We start from the raw sequence: 20,256 nt of genomic DNA, 5'->3' as shown, positions 1-20,256 counted from the left end.
TTTTACAGTTTAAATACAAAGTTAATTTATGCATTATTAAGAATGTGGCCAGTAAATGTAAAGACATACTTGAGGCCTCTGGGGATTAAAAAGGTTTCTACAATGTGTGGGAGAAAGTGTTGTTCCACCATAAAGAGAATTCTGGATGCTGTGCTGTCTTCGCCCTATATTATTTGAGCCAGCATGCTTCAAATAACACAGTTCAATATGACATTTACTATTGAGATGAGACATAAAAAAAAACTGAGTTCTGACTAGATCTATAATGCAGACTGTGGAGCAGATCAAAGTTTGCAGCTACTTTATCACTCAAAACATGGAGTCCTGCAGTGAACATCAATTTCAGCAGCACTGATCTCAGATGCCTGCTGATAGTTGTTATAGCTACTGCCAGAACAAAGCATCAAACTTTGAAGACGGGAACAATTCGAACAAACAGATCAGGGTTTTATATTGATCCAGCTGAATGCCCTTAAATGTATTGCCCTTTTTCTTTTTGGGTGGAAAGTTTTTACAATCCCAGCAGGGTTTCATTATCTTCCCTCTGTAGAGTTTGCCCGGTTTTATAGTTTCAGTGTTTAAATGACCCAAACCTACACTGACAATAGTTGCTGCACATTATAGGTTATGGGAATTGTGAAAAATGAGATGAGTTGGAAACAAAATCATCCAAGCCCATAGAGAATTGCAGTCTCCGGATTTCAAATAAATCTGCTCACAGACACACTCTGTTCAATAGGACTGAATTCAAAGGCATGACATCAAACCTAAATAAAGACAAAGTTGATTTTGAACAACAAAACACGTTGAATTCTTTGTCATCTTTGGTCTTCCAAAACCTAGTTTGTCTTTCTTTTCTTTTTTTGTCCTGTGTTTCTCTGTCACTGTTGTAAACTAATTGCTCTTCTCTCTTCTTCCCACCTGCTCCTGCTTTATGTGCAGATGAGTATCGGGCCTTGTCAGTGAAAGGTTACCGATGCGGGACGCCTCTATCTGCACCTACCACTACCTCCGCTGCTGCTTCAATAGTGGCACCCACTCTGGAGGATGCTTGGCACAGTAACATGTCATTGACTTCTGCCCATACATATTCAGCAGGGCAAATGCAGGACTACAGGCCAGATGAAGCAACATCAGGATTCGAGGATGTCAAGCTTGGAAGATGGATGGATGACAGTAGAAGTTAAGGTGGACTGGGTGAAAGGGTTCAAGGTAAGACAGGATGAAGAACAATCATGCATACATTTAGAACAGACTAGTATACACACATGTTATGTGAAGTTGTTTAAAGTGCCACTATTGTTTTTATACTAGGTAAGACTAAAGCATCTCAGGATCGTGGAAATGTGACTTTGTTTTTTTTTTTTTTAAAAAGACACCACCACCAATACCAAAGATGAATCATAATACTCCATATGCCATATTGTAACATGCACCTCCCACACAAGGTGCACTCTGCACTGCAGAGGCTGCAGCCCCCCTGGAGGTCCAGAGTGGAAATCAAGTGGGCAGAAAAAAATAAATGAATGAACGAATGATCATCGAGTTAAATACCTGTTTGCGACAATCCTAGGATATTTTCTGCTCTAGGGAATATGAAGAAGCTCCTCACAAAGCATGGGGGCATGAAGGAAACCGCTTCAGAATGAATAATTCTAAAGTAGCTCTGAAGTAATGACTAAAATAGCACTCCACTCAGCCACCTGCTTTCCCAGGAGTGACGGTCTGCATTTACTGGAACGAACTGATGGGCTTAAAGAATTAAAAGAAAAGTTTTTCTTTATTTTCTTTTTTTAGAAGGTTATTTTCTATTTAATGCTGTAAATAATAAAAGAATGTGATAAAAAAGGAAGAAGGAGAATGTGAGCTGGGGAATAACTTGCATCAAATGGTTGTGTCAGCTGTTAATTAGCTGTTGAAGGCATTTGGAGCCATGTGAAAAAAATTACTGAACATAGGTGGTAATTTTTCTTTTTTGACTGATGTCTTTGAGAAATGTGGTTTAAATTAATTTGTCACTGAAATCTTTGCTTCTCTGTGTTTGCTCAATTTGTCTTTTATGCCAAAAATATAACATTTTTAAAACTTTCCGCTCTCTTTTGACAGCTCCTCAGAAACCCATCAACTAAAAAGTGAGTTAAAGTGACTCTTAAGGATTTGCTGCATGGAAGGCAGATCGTGAACCCAAATGCAGAACTTGGCAGACAGAAAATAAACTCAAAATCCAGTTTTAATGCTGATCACTCACAGGTAATCCAAAATATTCACAGAGCAGGGAATCCAAAATGTACAAAAATCATAACACACAGGGCAAGGAAACAAACCGCAAAGAGGGACGACATGACAAAGGACAATAGGAGATAGTATATACACAGATCAGGCATAACATTGTGACCACTAAAACAATAACAAAAAATGTGTCTTTATCATGACTCTTGTTAACAGGTGGGTTATATTAGGAAGCATGTGAATGTTTTGCCCTCAGAGTTCATGTCTTAGAAGCAGGGGAAAAAAAGGCAAGCAATCTGAGTGAGTCTAAACACGGTTCAAATTGTGAATGTTAGACAGATGGATCAGAGCATCTCCAAAACTGCAGTTTTTGTGGAGTGTTCCCAGTTTGCAGTGGTCAGCATATATCAAAAGTGGCCCAATGAAGGAACAGTGGGGAACCAGAGACAGGGTCATGGGCAACCAAGGCTCTCTGATGCATGTGGGGAGCAAAGGCTGGCCTGTGTGGTCCGATCTAACGGACGAGTTACCGTTGCTCAGATTGTTGAAAAAGTTAATGCTGGTTCTGATAGGAAGGTGTCAGAATACACAATGTATCACTGTTTGGATGAGACTGCATAGCTGCAGGCAGCAGGATCCTTATGCTGACCCCTGTCAGCTGCCAAAAGCACCAACAATGGGCATGTGAGGATCAGAACTGGACCATGGAGCAACTGAAAAAGATGGCCTTGTCTGAAGAATCATGTTTTCTTTCACATCATGTGGCTGGTCGGGGACTTACCTGGGGAATACCTGCTACTAGGATGCACTATAAGAGGAAGGCAAGCCAACGGAGGCAGTGTGCTGCTTTGGGGAATGTTCTGCTGGGAAACTTTGGCTTCTGCCATTTATGTTGAATATGAATGTTACTTTGACACCCACCACCTACTTAGTCATTGTTGCAGGCGATGCACATCCATTCATGGGAACGGTATTCCCTAAAGGCTATGGCCTCTTTCAGCAGGATGATGTGCCCTGCCACAAAGGAAAAGTGCTTCAGAAATGGTTTGAGGAGCACAAAAATGAGTTTCAGGTGTTGACTTGGCCTCAAAATTTTCCCAGTCTCAATCCAATCATGCATCTGTGGGATGTACTGGACAAACAAGTTTGATCAAGCCCCGCCACATAACTTACAGGACTCAAAGGATCTATCGCCAGCATCTTGGTGCCAGATACACAACACATCTTCAGGGGTCTAGTGTAGTCCATGCCTTAATGGGTCAGGCTATTTTGGCAGCAAAAGGGGGACCAACACAATATTAGGGAGATGGTCACAGTGTTATGCCTGATTGGTGTGCATATGTCAGATAACAAGGGGAGAGGTAAAAGGTGGGAGCAGAGCTAAAACGAATATAGAAAACAAGACAAAGGAAGTAAAATCTAACAACACACAATAGAACAGAAAAACAAGACTAACTTCACACAAAAAGACAAAAATGGAGACAAAACTGAAGAAACACAATGGCAACACAAAACGTATCAACAAGAACTAAAAAGGTACAGATAACAAAAACCTCATAAACATGAAAAAGCCAAAAATAACATGCTTAAAGAAAACTATAAATAATATAGAGCTTTAACGTCTGAAAAAAAAGAAAGCATGAACCCGCAGAAATTGAAAACAGCAAAAAATATTTAAAAATTATCTCCAGTGTGAGAAAGGGGAGCTATGAACAATCTCAGGATTTAGCAATACACACAAAATCAGCTGAATTACGTGTATGTTACTACAGCGAGCATTAAATAGTTTTCCCCAGTGTTGCACATTTAATTCCCTCCACTTCTAAGAAGGTGTTTCTCCCCAGTGGTGCTGTCAGGAAGGCAGCTCCTCTGGGAAACAATGTGTTCAGTTTGCTTCTTGCTACATTGTTGTATCTGTTTATGTAATTCCAAGCCTGTGTGCATGAATACTTCCACAACGTGCATTAACACATGCATTAGTTCAGTTGTTTTAGTAGCACCCAAAGTTTTTAATTCCATTACAGAAGATAAACCAGATAAAAACTCGTGTGCAAACTGAATGACAATAAGCCATGTTGATTGTCCAATTTGATAATTACTACTGTTTAAATTATTCCTCGATGCTAAAGGTACCAAACATGCACAAAGCCTCAAGGAAAAACAAACAAACAAACCACAGTACAGGATAATTCACTTTTCCCTAACACACCACAGTTGCATCTCAGCTCCCATTTTGATGTATCCACAGTTTCTGACAGCTGAACATTATGCACAAAGTCACTGAGTCACTTTCTGTGTCTGTCATAGCCCAAGCCACCTGCTTTTGAACAGTTTCTTCCTGTGTTATGTCACAACCAAGCATTTCATTTCAGCTGGAAACAGAACAATGAATTATTAAAGAAATATGCAGAATCCTGCTCACTGTAAAGATAACAAATCAGGCAAATGACAGGAGGGAATAAAAGCAAATGTTGGTATTCAGAATTTACAGATTGAAGACATCAAGAAAATTATCAGTACAACAAAGAACAAGTGTAATCTGAGTGAACGACAAAGACTGGTGCAATGCTGTGATTAGGAACAAAGAAGAGGAGTCACACCTCTGCACGAAGGGCAAACAGAGCACAGCAACTATCACATGGATTGGCTTGGCAGAAGAGAGAAGCAGAACACATAACCTATCAGTATCTTCTGGAGATCAGCTGGAGTTGGCAGCTGGGCAAAGAATCAATGGCTGTGAAAGAGCTTCCAAGCCTCACAGCTGCCCACCTGGACAGGATACAATCACCATCATCCATTCCCACTCATCTGCTAATACCCTTACTCTCCCTCATTCAGCATCCCCCTTGATGCTCTTCATCAATACATTGCTGGACATACACACAAGAAGAGAATTGCTGAATTGCAAAAGAATTTCTTTCAAACAACATGTGCTGAAATTTTTTCTTATATGCGTTTGTGCACTGTGTGTTTCTTTGAGGTCATTTAGCTCATGCAGGATTTGATGTGTGTGTTGGCAGATGACAATACCCATAACATTTCCAGTTAAGCTCCCAGTACTCTACAGTTCCATGTTTTAAGCCTATTTAGAAACACAACCTACCTCTTACTGGTCTCCTGCATTAGCGCCATCTCTTTTTTGATCCGAGTTACCTTATTCTATATTCATTTTCAAAGTTAATAAAGACTGTATCCTGACTCTGCATTCAGCCAGCTCCAGCATTCAATACTGCCCAAATAAAGAAAATCCCCATAAGATCCCTATAAGAAGAAAAGACATTTATCGATACAAACAAATTGACCTAGTTGATTAAAAGAGGTTTTTGAAACCACAGCAAACTCAGATTCAATACACTAAGATAAATGATAAGAAAGGGAATAAATAAATAAACAGCTCTGGACATTGGTGACAAGAGCTGCTGTGACCTTTGCCGGTGCCAAAAGTAACTTCAACTTCTGGTTGCAGCAGACAATGCAACAAGATCCGGCCTTGAGGCACAGCAGCAGTTAGGGTCTCCTGGGATTCTGAGGTGGATGAGTCAGAAGAATAAAGGCAGTCTAACTTCTTAAACTTTAATATTCAGCCTTGAACATTTATAGTAATCCACTTTTTCTGAGACTGAAAAGCACTTATCAAAGCCTCTGATAGAAACATGAAAAATGTGAATATTTTTTCAGCAATCTGACATTTGCATATTGCATTTTCCCATCCCCGTCTTATATAATTTTAAGAGTCTACCCTTTATTAAATGTCAGTCACAGTTAACGCAGGCGACTGTCTTGGCACAAATGCTCTGTGCAAAAGAAGAGAAAGCTCATGTTTGTATTTTCTTGGTGCTGAGAGTATTCTCTCTGAGGATAAAAAGTTAAAATGTCTCAGGTGAGGACAGTGCTGCAGAAATAAAACTCAGCTGATTTCTTTATGTTGCAAGAATCTTATACATGTTGCTGTTATAATGCATTTTTTAAATGTATTTTCACACACCAGACTGTCAAGTTATGAAGGAACTACAATGACATTATACAAACTGTACTTGCTGGGCAACCATTGTGAAAACCCACCTAACCTACAAAAACTATCCCCATCTCATGCATGCATACTTTTGATTAATCTCCAAATTTCTTCATTTACTTTGCTCTCCTTGGGCATCAGTTTCACTTTGGTAATTCAATGTGTCAAGAGGATAAAGCAAGTAGCTGAAAACAAGAATAGTACAGTCATGCAGGCATGAATAAATGTTTTATGCATGAGACGGTGGGAGATGTAATCAGTGCATCTGAAGCCTAAAGAGTGAACAGAGAAATATTGCAGTTTACCGTAGATATTTGTGAAGTTACCTGTTGATAAGACAATAAAAACTGACGGTGTGTACATTTTTTATTATGCAACACATGAGGGAGGATCCCATTCTGCACTGCACAGAGCATTTTTACATGTGTGTGTGTACATGTGACTCACCATCCATGTCTAGTCTCTGCATGATAATGGCCAGCTCCACCTCACTGGGCATGTAACCCAGAGACCGCATGGCCATGCCCAGCTCCTGTTTGGAAATGAACCCGTTTCCGTCACGATCCAGCACCTTAAACGCCTCTCTGATCTCTGCCAAGACAAACAGGATATCGACTCAGCATCTATAAACAGGGCTTACCCCTCCTGCTCCCAGTTTGGGGAATCAAACACTTATTCAGCATAGATATTTTGCTTGGTCTTTCGCATTTTTGGGATTCCTGTCTTTGGCAATGATATGCTTCTTGAGACTTTTATTTCACAATACATTCAATGAAGTCAAACTTTCACCTCATTCATCATCATCGTCATCCACAGACCTTCCTCTGTCTTCTTCCCTCTCCCTTACTTCCTATCTGACCTAGCTTTGGGCTGTGTGTGATGCAATTGGTCTCGCACCACTGCCTCAAGTTAACAAGATCAATTCCGACCATTGATTCATTTTCGCCACCTGCTGTCACAGCCACTGTCACCTCAGTTTGTTTTCATGATTTCACCTTCTCCACTGTAACCTGCTGGTATATGATATTATCTTTGATTGTTGCTTTTTGAGGAATGCATATAAAAAAGAAATCAATTTGAGCCAAAGGTTCACACTTCAGAAAGCTCTAATATCCCTAATATGGTCAACTCAGACATGTAGTTCTGGTTGTGAACAAAAAAGCTCAAGCCACCTTCTATTTAAACCTTCTGTCTATGAGGGGCAGCCAATCAGGAGAAACTTGGCTCAAAGTGGGAGGAAAAAGGCATTCAAGTGGTTCATTTCAGTCAATGAATGAACTTAAGAACTGCACTGAGGCCGATTACGAGGCAAATTATTATTATTTTTAACTGTATATTATGTCGAGTCCAAGAATAAAAATATAGAATCTAAAATGAGCAGATTAGGTCTGCTTCAATCATTCAAAGCTATGATATAAGAGGTAGTTAGAGTGAGACTTGCATCACTGCTTTTCGTCCCTTACAAGCGTTAAATTTGTGACCTTTAGGATATTGGATTTTTCCTTCAGTCAATAGAACCATTTACTGTGTAGAATAACACCCCTACCTATGCTATTCAACAGATAAGAGAAAAACACATTTTCATCTTCCCATCCTGCTAAACATCCTTCTTTGTTGTTGCCTGATAAACACTGAAGCCTTGTTTTTTGCTGTAGCGTGGTTTAGCATGTTCTGGCTGTTCGAGTCACCAGTGCTTATGAGAATACATGTAACTGCAGGGAAGAAACTACAGGGGAATAATAAAACACTTTTATAGCTGCACTGAAAATACCAATTTGGTGAAGCTCATGTGTAATGTTCAGCTTCTTTTGCGATTGAAAGCAATGTTGATTCAGCTAAATGATCATTTTACAGTGCAGTTTGCCTTCTGTTGAATAAGACTGCAAACATACAGTCAGAGAAGGACTACTTTTGTTGCCACTGTTTATCATTGCACAGTGTTTTTAAACTCACAAGGTTAAAATTTTGCAGTGTTAATGGACCATGCATCATCACAGAACAAAAAAAAAGTTCATTCCCACAGCCATAGGTGTGAATGTATGTGTAGTAAAGCAGTGAAGACAATGTAGTGAAGACAAGGGATGAGTGGATCTGCATTCTTACACAGTGACCGTCAGACGGAACAGAAAATCTTGACCCAGATACACCAGAAACCCCAAAATGTTACCCGGTGACTTCCCAGGTGTGGGCTTCCCACACTGGTCACATCATTTGATAAGAGAATAAGTTCATCATATAAAAACTGTTTCTGCTTTATAGAATGATTTGAGAAAGCTTTAAATTGATAATGAACATGCATATTCAATACCGTTTATCTGGAAGTAGCGTTTTCAGTGGGAGAAACGTTTCGTCACTCATCCAAATGACTTCTTCAGTCATCCGAGCGACTGAAGCTGAAGCTGAGCTCACCAGTTCACAGACCAGAGACAAAAATGCCTTATTTTTACACAGTTGAATCAGCAGCTGGTTCAGTAGTTGCTTGATGTGTGATCAAGCCATCAGTAAAAGGAGTCAGCAGGCTTCACTGTGCTTTAATAAATGCATATTTCATAAGTGTGCCTACAGATAAGAGAGGATGCATGGTAAGAAAAGGGAGAGAGACGGACAGGCATCTGGTGTTTTTTAAATAGAAGTGGAATGTCACTTCTCTGAAGAACACTATGACTGCATGATATGCATGAGCACACTGTTGAGCACTGAATAATTCGAGACGGGAGAGCACAGTAGATGGTTTAACCCAATCTTTCCCAGGAAATGTAAAAGCAGAGGACATTTACCAAATCACTATGGAAGCAACAACAACAACAACAATAAAAAAAAAACAGTCACAATCAGTTTACATCACATCCAAGACTCAGAATCAAATCCCTGCATACAAAATCTATATTTGATGGTAGCTAGTGTTTGTGTTTGTTTTTTGTAATATTCTCACAAGTGCATAAAAGTAATAAAAAAATGGATGGATGATAGCAAATATTTTAATGACAAATGAGAAATAAAAAAAAGTCTTAAATAAATGTGTTGCAATTAACTGTTTTGCAAAGCAACACACTGAAAGCATTTTCTGCCTGAAATTAGCACCCAGAACCAAAAAACAGTCATTAAAAAGCAAGTCCATCAATCATCTAATTATCAGTTACACAGCTGTTATTCTGGACTGATCTTCTCGCAAATGATTGGGAATAATAAAGGATAAATGGTGTGTAAATAATGAATTGTGCCATTAAGTAAAGAAGAGTGTTTTGACTGTGCTAAGTGCCAACTGTAGATAAATAAGAGGACTTGGTCCCTGTTGACCTTTGTCAAAATGGCACGCTACTGCTTCCCCAACCAGCTGGTCCTGAGCACGTAAAACATCATCATCATTTGCAAGAACACAAGCCACTTTTCTGGAAATAATCTGTCCCAGGACACAGACACACAAATGCTAACAACCCATCACATCAAAGGCATACATATCAGTTTGCCTGCAGTGTACCTCATGCATAAATGATTGATTTATGATTCTAATTAGTTGTAAGTGTAGGTGTGTGTGTGTGTGTGTGTGTGTGTGTGAGCAGATGCCTGTCTCCCTGTGTTAGAGAGAGGTCTTATATTCATATCCCCAACACAGTATTACATGGGTATTTTTAAAATGGTACTTGTTTTAATGTTTTGGCTTAAAAGTATTTTTAATGTTAACAAATTGTTGTATATTTGTGTTACATAGAAAACAGATTTTATTAATTTGTACCTTCATTTTTTTCATTATGTTTTTTGTTTCTGAAATCTCAAAAGGCCTGATTTGGATTGTGGGATTATTTAAAGTGCATTATTAAAAAAATTCAGTGCTATATTTATAATATCTCAAGTGCAGTTTGACTTCAATTTTCAGAGAGCATAAAATAACTGATTGATGTAGACACAATGAATGAACATTACATTGTTAGATAAATGTCTGAAGACATTTTTCAGAGGTTTCCTGACTTTAAATTGTAATCTTAACTGTTTTTAAATAGCAATAATAATATAAATAATAATAATAATAATAATAATAATAATTCTTATTATTATTTGAGTTTGGTGCTATGTTAATGACTAAGTATTGGATTCTGTACTGTGGTATCCAGTGTGACTGAGGTAAAGGAAAACACAGGCAGCACCATGGACAGTTCCCCAAGCTCCTCCTCAGATGAGTTGTTTATTGAAAACTGTGTGACTGTATGTGTGATTCTTTGTGTTTGTTGCAGGATGCAAGAACTATACATCAGGTACTCTCCGCGCTAATTGCACAACCAGTTTCTTCCCTATTAGTAACTGTCCTGGTACTCGTACAAAACAGAAGTGGGAACAGCTTCTTTTATCCCACTGGAGTTGGAAATGTTTGTTGTGTGTCTCTTTGAGTCTCTCTTCAGGTTGGCTGAAGGAACTCTAAATTACCCGTAGACTTCCTGCCATCTGCTCTAACTCAGCATGCTTTGTGAAAGAAGAGCCAGGAAGAATTTATTGCACCACCCTCACAAAACCTTTAGAAAAAACTGAACTCACCCAGGTCTGCCTCTGTGGATGCATATTCATCTGAATTTGTGGTGGAGTGTCTCGATGCTATTGGACATTATGGTGTCTGTCATCCGGGCTATTACACTAGAACTGTCCCAGTGCACCTTCATAATTACACTGAATGAAATGTCAGCTGTGTGGTGAAAATAGTTCAATAAATTTAGTTTTCAGTCATAAAACGATTTAAAAATTCATTATATGTCTTAAAATTCAAACTTTTGAACTAGTTTAAATTCTCTCAAGCTGCCCTGTGGTAACAGATGAAGTCATCTGATTTGCATAAAACTTGAAAAATGAAGATCTCTAGGAGTTTCTGTAAATTCACACATGCAACCAAAGGTCAATGACCTCATGCAACTCTCACCCTGGAGCACTAACCTCACTCAGCAACAGCGTGACTAAGAGATCACATAAGGTCAAAACATACAGTTAATCATTTGATCTTCTGTAAGTAGCAGTTTTCAAATATTATGAGATTATGATCAATTTTGTGAAACTTCACAGCCCCAATATTACTGTGAGTCATGTAATAATAACATCTTTGTAATAAATGCTCAGTTTGTTCTTTCAGGATCTAACGCCACAGATTAACATGGTTTTCCCTGATAGATTCCGGATGGACCAGAGAGCACACAGGGCAGGAAAACTCTTGAAGTTTTGTTGTTTGTGCTTGTACTTGGTTAGGAAAGGCTTATTATTCTGCAAAAAGCTCTTTTCTGGGCCTTCCTTACACTATAATTCAATTTATGTAATGAATAAGACAAAAACTGTCCACTTTTAAAGAAACCAATGAGGTGCAAAGAGGGTACAAATGGCTTTTAGAGCTTCTTAAGATTACACTCAGGTCACAGAGCAAGAGCAACGCTGCAAAAAGGCTTGTGTGGAATGGCATGAACAATATTTCACATTCAGATGATCAGAGAACAGCTTATCGAGTGTGTTTAGGAGATTTAGTTATAAATCCTACATCTTACAAGAGATTTTCCCATTCTAGTTTTAAGTAAATACACTGAAACGTGAACCCTCTTTGATGCTGTAACATGGAGTGAAAACACTGGTCAGGATCATCCTTTGTAAGTGAACCTCACATATTAAAGTTGCCCTTCTTCCAGTGCAGCTTCTGGTGAACAACTGCCAGCAGTCTCTTAATGACTGACATATTTTAAATCTTACAGTAGTGTACCTACTGTAAGAGACACTTAAGAGCCTGCTGTTATCTACAGTAATCCCTGCTGGCAACAGCAGCTCCTCCTGAGAGATAAAACATTAACAAACTAAACAAACTCAACAGCTGAATGATTCCACACTACCAGTCATGACAGCTCAGCCTGCAGCTGCAAGGTTTTTAATACCCCTGGACAAACAGTAAATATTGTGAAGCAGAAGTGTTACATGTGCAGAATGCAGAGGCTGAGTAATCTGTATCAGGGGACTGAAACTGAAGGGCTACAGGGGTTAAAAGTTTACAAGTTTGTTATTTTTCCAGGGTGGAATGATTGCCCCACAAACATCTTTAATGACTCTAAAAACCAAAAAAAATTGGGTGCACACATTTGAATTTATTTTGGATGGACATACAGGCTCAAATAATTTTTTTTAATAAGTAGTGCTGAAGATTCTATAATGTTGTTTAACTTTACAAGGCCAAGGCCTATTAACCTATTAGTGATCACTATTGAATAAAGCTGGCAGTTTGTCTTTGTCAGGATAAGAAGGATTTGTTAGACAGCACTCACTGGATTAAACAATACTCATAACAATGGGAAAGTCAGAGTCAGTGAAGCCAGTGATGATCTAAAGATCTTCTAATGATTGAAAACTGTAGATTAACACAAGATAGAAAAGTCTCTTGGAGTCCATTTTAAACAACTGTAGATTCAAAGTTCAAAGTTATTTGGACACCATTTTACCAAAGTCTGGATGAACACTGAAACTGTCACCCTCAGATGAGAGGAAAGTGCCTGAGATGTTCAGGGACCAGGAAACTGCTGGATCACTAGCAGCACTGTCCACAATAAATTGAGTTTTATATCACCATGCACTAAGAGGGTGCGACTTAAAAAAGAAGCTCCCGCTCCAAAATCAACACTTTCAAACTTGACTGAAATTTGTAGCTGCCTACTTGGACAAGCCAAATGGCTTCTGGAGAAAAGTTTTATGGTCAGACAAGATAAAGATTGGCCTCAATGAAAAAAGATGTGCTTACATGAAAAAATGTGAGGCTTTCAAACTCTGTATCAACTGTCGAGCTTGGTGGTGGTAACAGCATGCACTGGGGCTGTTTTGTTGCAAGTGGTACTGGTACAGGTGGATGGAATACTGAGGAAGGAGAACTACCTCCAAATTCCTCAACTTCACCTCAAATCAACATCTGGAAGGCTAAAACTTGGACACAACTGGATGTTCCAACAGGACAAAGATCCCAAATACACATGAAAGCAGGCTAATATTCTGGAATATTGTAAGATGTATAACTTCTGGAACTCTACCTTACCATACCATAGTTGTTTTAAAAAATGGTTTAAACAAACTAATCAATACTAAAAATTAGGATCATCACCAACAGTCCCCTCTTCACCTCCTCTAGTTGGCACAAAACTTCACACTGCACCTGCAGACAGCCAAGCACACAGTTGCTCCCCTTTTATTCTGACATGTAATTCCCCAGAAAAGCTTCTTGTTTCTTCTTTAATTTCTAAATGATGATAGGACATTGGTAGTAATCACAGACATCACTGGGAAAAGTAACCTGCACGAATGAGACACATTTTGTTAACAATATCAGTTATGAGGGCCTGAATGAGTCACACCTGGTTCTACTGACTTTCACTATCCAAACTAGTGACCTGTCTGCAAACCCACTGTAATACCATCCAGCATATAATTCAGGGTAAATACTTATGCAGTAATTACAGTGCTGGCAGGCTACAGTGACTCAGTCATAGCGTTTTTAAAATGGACCTCATCAGGACCCTATAACCACAGATCATTTCCTATTCACTAAACAGCGTGAACCCATTGAAACAGGAATGAGGAATTCACACACAGCAAATCCCTTCGTGCATATTAAAACTCCACCCTGACAGAGTATCTAGCCATTACCATGCCTTGCAATGCCAATTTTCCAGGCAGCAGCTTAATGTTGCATCAAAAGATTAATATTTTCAAGGTCTTGGGAAGTCTAGCTTGTTTGCTACCTGTGAGGTTGCTATTGCTGACTCCAGCAGACCATTATTGATCAGGTTTGTGTTGTACGGGCCCGGGTGATTACTCTCAGACATACTGCAAAACAAAGGGTTCATAAACACAGCGTCTGAGACAGAGAGAGGCCAGCAGACCACAAATGCTCCTGGTAAGATAAGCTATGTAGAGAATACTGCATTTCTGTGGCTGGTTGACTCGGTGAGGCAGATGCTGCTTGTGTTGTAGCGCCGCATTGGCTCTCAAAGCATTTCTGGTAATAAAATGAACAGAACAAACTCTTGGGGAAAAAGGGGATCCACATAGGTTTAGAGTCTACAGTGTGCACAGGCTTATCGTCCAAAATACTTGTTTTTTTTTATTTTACACATCATTTTTTCCCTTTACACGCAGTCAAATGTCATTTAAATGTTCAATACCTTTGTTGGATTTCAATTACAGGCTAATTGTTCTCTAACTTTTTGTAACTTTTTCCTTTAACACTGTTCCTACACCCTTCTTAAGCTGGCATGAAGTGTAACTAAACATGAAGCCACAGTGGCTTTATAATCATTTGTATGCAGCAACATTTCCAGGTCACACTATTTAAGTCTAAAAAGTGTGTTTTGTTTTTTTTAACTCAAGGCCTGGACTTGTGTTTGTTGCATAAATAAGTTAACAGTTGGAATAAAAGCCTAAACCTGGCTTTGCTTTTGCTGAAGACACAAAACACATAATTTTTTCATTTATTTTTTAATAGAAGATCCTTTATGGATGATTTTCTTCTCAGGTTTGAGTAACAACATATAGCAGTAATGAATATTAATATATTGGCTGCAAGATGTTGCCAATTACTATGGAGGTAGGGAGATTGTAAGCAGCCTATTCACTTTGAATAAATCATTAAGGATAAGGAAGGGAGGACAGTAGCCAGTTTACAGAAGAGTCTTACCGTCAAGCTCCTCAACAGAGATGCTGGCCAACACATCGCTGTCACTGTCGGACAGCGAGCGGCTCAGGTAGTTCCCCTTGTAGAGCAGGCCTGCCGTTACATGGTGGAACGGCATCTTCTCCCTGAGAGACAATAGAAGAAATCATTTAGACAGCAGTGAGGGTAGAAAAGAGGAGCTGTACAGGAGTCTTCTCTCTTGGAGGATTAATTCCAAAAACAAACAAACCATTAAAAGCCCAGCTTACACATTTCTAAAAACAGCAGCTTCTGTGTGTGACATTTCATGGTCCCCGCAACATCACTGTAGAATTAACTTATTAGGGTTTCAAATTAGCCACAGAAAAAGAAAAAACTGTGAGAATTGATTTGCGAGCTGCACAGGTTCCCTTTCAAACAAAACTTACAATTAAGTCAAGAAGAAAATAAGAAATAATCAGATTTTAAAGCTACAGTTTCGCTCATTTGTGACTCTGGCACTGCTAAAACAAATCCAATAGGCACGGCATAAACAAGCTTCATAAATGAAACAGAACTCATTCACTAAATGGAAAGTAACACAGTGTGTAGCTTGAGGTGAATGTGCTGAATTCATGTCTACGTTAGGTGCATATGAGCATGCCTGTGTGCAATGTAGGTGCAAATGAGTCTGAAGTAATTAATTATTCAATAAATTAAAGCTCAAGGGCACAGGAGGAAAGTAAAAGCACTGAGATCTTAGCGATACTTCCTTCTCTCCGACAGGATTTCATCTAGATGATTCCTTTGAGGAGATGCTTCTTTGACATAACGGAGGATTTTTAGAATGAACTGAATGATCTGCACCAAAGCTAAACTAAAGAATCACATTTTTCATTGTTTTATCTCCTTTACGGGTTAAGTTGACAGCAGAGCAGAGTTTCATACATCTCACAGTTATGGGAGCTTAGACAAAAATATTTAGAATACATCTAAATGTGAAAAGGGAAAAGATTTTACACTCTTAGGGTTACAGTAATTTTATGCCCTAAAAATCTGTAAGTTTATATTTAGAGGTTTTTATGACAAAGGCATGCTGCTCATTCTTCTTGCAAAACCAAAATAACAACAACCATAAGCCAGGGGTGATCTTTTCTTAGCCTTCATTGAAGGTTTTAGAGGAGTTTATAGTTATACATTAATATTTCCCTCTCTGTTTGTTTCTTTTATCTTGAAAGGTTTATTTTCCTACATCCTGCAACAACGACCAGCCATCTGTCGCCTCGCAGTTCACAACCGGTCTCTGCATCTTGCATGTTTGTCAGTTTAATAAGCATGCACATCAAGACGTCTGCAGCTCCGCCTATTAGGAGCAGCTTTTTCTTGCGCGTAATGTCAGGATTTTTCATTTCCTAATTCATCAATTATTCAGCCATTTCTCAGCTGTCATTTTGAATATTACAATCATCCCTCTTGTCCGCTCTTTCAACTTTATCGCTACGAGCCAACCCACATGTTGTCAGCTGATTTACACAGGCACTTTTCTGCATTTGTGTTGCCTGGGGAACTATTGATCAGAATGGTTGACCATGCAAGGACGGAATTTCAATTCATATCAGAAATCAACACATGGCTTATTATGATAACAAGAATCGTATTGAGAATATTTTGAAAGCAGACAATGGAGACACAAATTAATTAAAAGGCCGTTTGTGGTGCAAACTTTTGGTTTTCTAGGATCAAACAGCACTGTGTGTACTCTCAGGGTGGAGGAAAATTGTGGCTTCCATTGTGAGTTTTCTCACTTTCATTAGATTCTGTATTCAGCAGAAAGCTCACACTAATCAAGACTAAGAATGAATGACATAATGACACTCCGCAGCAGAAATCCAATTCTTAGTTTTTACATTCCTGGGATGGTTGTTGAGCATCTTAACAGATAGAAAGATTTTATGTGCAAGCTAGAATTATTATTCTGTTGGATTGCTGGAATTTTAAACACCAGCAGTAATTGAATTATTGAGTTGTTGTTTTTTAAAATCAGTCATCTGTGTACCTGATCTCACCAAAAACCCATTTTAGTAGTTGTTTGGTTGAAAATGAATCACATGGTGACATTTTTTCCTTAAATTCCACTGAATCAAGGATGACCTTTAAGTTATACTAGGTTTAACCTGATATGGTGCTGTGGCAGACATTTTCCATTATTTCCACACATTTATAGAGTAAAGAATCATTTTAGAATACATAAATGAAGCATGATGTTAGTTCAAGCAGAGCACTGAAGTCAGTGGTATTAGCCATTTCAGATCTTCACACATTTCAATCTGACACTTCCCGCTATCACTCTGCTGATTCAGTTATGCCCACACCACTCCATCACAATTCCTTCGATCTCTTCCTCATGTGCTATTCATGCTATCATTTGATTTGACTAAGATTTGTTAAATAAAATGCACACTGTAAAACACTTCCTGATAGGTTTGTAGAAGAATATACAGTCTTGTGTAAATACTGGCTGCTTGCAGTCTTCCTACCACTGCACATATTTATGGTGTAATACAGTATTTTTAGTGACAGTGGAAATTAATGTAAATGTTAAAATTGAAATAGCTGACTGACTGACATCTTACAGTTAATGGCACAAAATATTTATTCATGCCAAATATGTCCATTTACGTTTCAATTTCAAAATGTAAAGGAAAAAAAAAAGACTATGAAATATAAAAATAAATATAGACTTATCTAATTACACATCAAGGCTATGGGACATTAAGAAAAGATAAGATTTAGATAACATTTTACTAAAATATCTCAAGGATATGGTGTTTAATAACGCAAAAGATAAAGTGTGAGATAATGTGCTGAGACGATGAAACACTGACCTTCAACCCCTTAGAAAGACAGTGTAGAACAGAGCGCTTCACAGTTTTCAGCATCATTAGATCTGATTAAATTGATCAAGGCCTCAGCTGAAGAAGCTAATTTGCCCTTCAGGAACAAAGCATACAGTAATCACTTAAATCAGAAGTGAGCGCATCAACCAAGACCACATCCATTTTTCCCTTCATCTAATCCTTACTCTCTGCATGCTGTGATATATATATCAGATGAACGGGAAAAGGAGGCAAGATCATGGAATTTAATACTCAGATCGAGTGCCTGATAAAAGTGAACCACAGAAATCAGCAGATGTTCCTGAGGATTTTACTGAAATGGCACAGAATGACAGATTCTGTATATGTATTTGAAGATGGACGATTACAAACAGTTACAAACAGTTACAAACAACTGGTTTCACTCGTTTACTTATTTAAATCACCGATCGTTTTAGAAATATTACAACATGATCCGCTCATCACTGCGCTCGTTCTGACTGACAAAAAGCCTAAAATCCAGCTCACAATGACAAATAATTAAGAAAAGCACCATATCCTCACACATTTAAGAGACTATCCATAAAGCAATTAATCCACTAATTGTTTCATTTTTACTAGAATGGATTAGAAGATATTTTGCCCAAAAGTACGTTTTATGTAAATTCACAAAAGAGCATGGCACTAAAAGCAGATGAAACCCGCCCTATAGTTTTATAGGATAGTAACTCAAATTTTACAATAGGTTGAGGCCATTAGCTGATGCTGTTACACAAAGTGACTTTCAGTCTGTGAGGGAGTGAGCTAGGAGTCAGAATCTGGCTCAAGGACAGTGTATGAATTGACTGAACACTATTGCTGATGGTCGCGCTAGCTGTGATTAGACCTGTGGCATTTAATCATGGGCCGAGCTGTCACTTTGCCATTACCTGTGCTCCAAATTTAAGCTTAAATCTGCTTCTACCATATGATCACTGTTCAAGAGTCTTGATTTTTTAAGAGGTTCTGTACTAGAGGTGACAGCTAAATTTGACAGGTGAGAAGGAGTTGGTCACAGATAAAAGTCTGAAGTCTCTAATTTTTTAGATCCTCAACTTTCTTCCCAAAGATAAAAGTAATAAGATTAAAAGCTCAAAAAAGAACACAGAACTGTTCTGCAATGTCTAACCACAAACCTTGACATTAAAACTTAACCGCGAACATGATTTTAAAAACAGATCTTCCTCGGATGGATAAAAGTCCATGAATGTTTTTAACAGTCATGGTTTAAAAAAAAAAAAAGTCTGAAGTTGAGTATGAGCAAAGTGAAGCTCATGTTTCCTTTTTTCATGATTAAAGTTCCCACAGATGACTCATGGTAGATGGCTGTGTAAATACGGATGACAATCAGTAATATAAGAAAGACATTTTAAAAGCCACTTTTTATTTGAAGGTGGCAAATCTAAGAAAATTAAATGCCATTTGGAGCATTTACAGCTTTGTTTTCAAAGCATTTTAATCACTTTAAATATTAGTATCACACATTAGCTGAAGAGAGAACAAACTATTAATGCACCAATTTAATACTCTTAAGACTTTGTAGTCCTGTAAAGACTGGGTCACTGCAAAAATGAATCCCATTACACCTGAGACATAAATAAAATCTCACTAAAGTCGCATGCCTTACGGGGAAAACATTACTTGTGCTGACACTTCAAGGATAATACAAAGGTGACATGACTAATCAAAACTGTTTGACCCTAAAGGAAGAAGCAGTAAGCTACAATTATACAGCTGCCATTAAAATGTCTTATGTCCTCAAATAACTGGCGGGAAGACATGATGAACTCATTCCACTGCAAACTGTCCATCAACTGGATGCCAAAGATTACAGTCACAAAAAAATGTTGAAAATGCACATCAAAAGCCAAAAACAATCCCAAATGTTAAAAATTATAAACCACAAAATATTTCATTTTTACAGGCAGATACTCTCCAAATGCTCTTTTTTAATGTTTGTTTGAATATAATGGAATTGAGCTGTAATAAAAATATGTTCTTTCAATTCAATAATTTTCATACCATTTTAGCACTACAATTTAAGCACAATGGACTTCCATTTAAGGTGTATTTATGCTGTAACTGTATGTAAATGTCCAGAAACAGTCACTCTCTCTCTGAACAAAAAATATATGATGTGATATAAATGATCAAACGGAGTTTCACCAATATACTGATGCTTTTCCTCATAACTATACAAACAACTCAGTCAGTCCCTTGAATCCCTCACCTCTCTTCTCCTATAAGAAATCACTAATTGACCCATGACCGCATCAAAAGTGCAAAAGCAGCCCGTCCTCATTTCTGAGGTTTCACTTTTGAAAAAAGCAAAACCTGATGAAAGAGCACAGCCTTACTCAGAGCTTCCTGCATGACAAGGAGGCCAGATGGCAATTTCTTACATCAGACCCTGCAGCACAACAGCCAACAGCAATGGGCCAATACAGAGCGGGACACGGGGAGAACAATGTGTA

General features: G+C 38.3%; 1 protein-coding gene across 3 annotated transcripts in view; it reads right to left on the bottom strand.

The window, feature by feature from the left end:
* The window catches only part of caln1 (calneuron 1), a 68,667-nt gene that overhangs the window by 33,521 nt on the left and 14,890 nt on the right, over window positions 1–20,256 (bottom strand). For all 3 annotated transcript variants that reach the window (XM_063494137.1, XM_063494136.1, XM_063494134.1), the window contains exons 2-3: window positions 14,913–15,034; window positions 6,689–6,832 (exon numbers count right to left, since the gene is read on the bottom strand). In XM_063494137.1, the coding sequence (XP_063350207.1) occupies window positions 6,689–6,832; window positions 14,913–15,027 (259 nt within the window). In that variant the 5' untranslated portion in view covers window positions 15,028–15,034. The remainder of the gene's footprint in view (window positions 1–6,688; window positions 6,833–14,912; window positions 15,035–20,256) is intronic.

This window comes from Pelmatolapia mariae, linkage group LG14, assembly GCF_036321145.2.
Source record: "Pelmatolapia mariae isolate MD_Pm_ZW linkage group LG14, Pm_UMD_F_2, whole genome shotgun sequence".
Lineage (NCBI taxonomy): Eukaryota > Metazoa > Chordata > Actinopteri > Cichliformes > Cichlidae > Pelmatolapia > Pelmatolapia mariae.
This window is presented reverse-complemented; position numbering and strand designations above follow the sequence as displayed.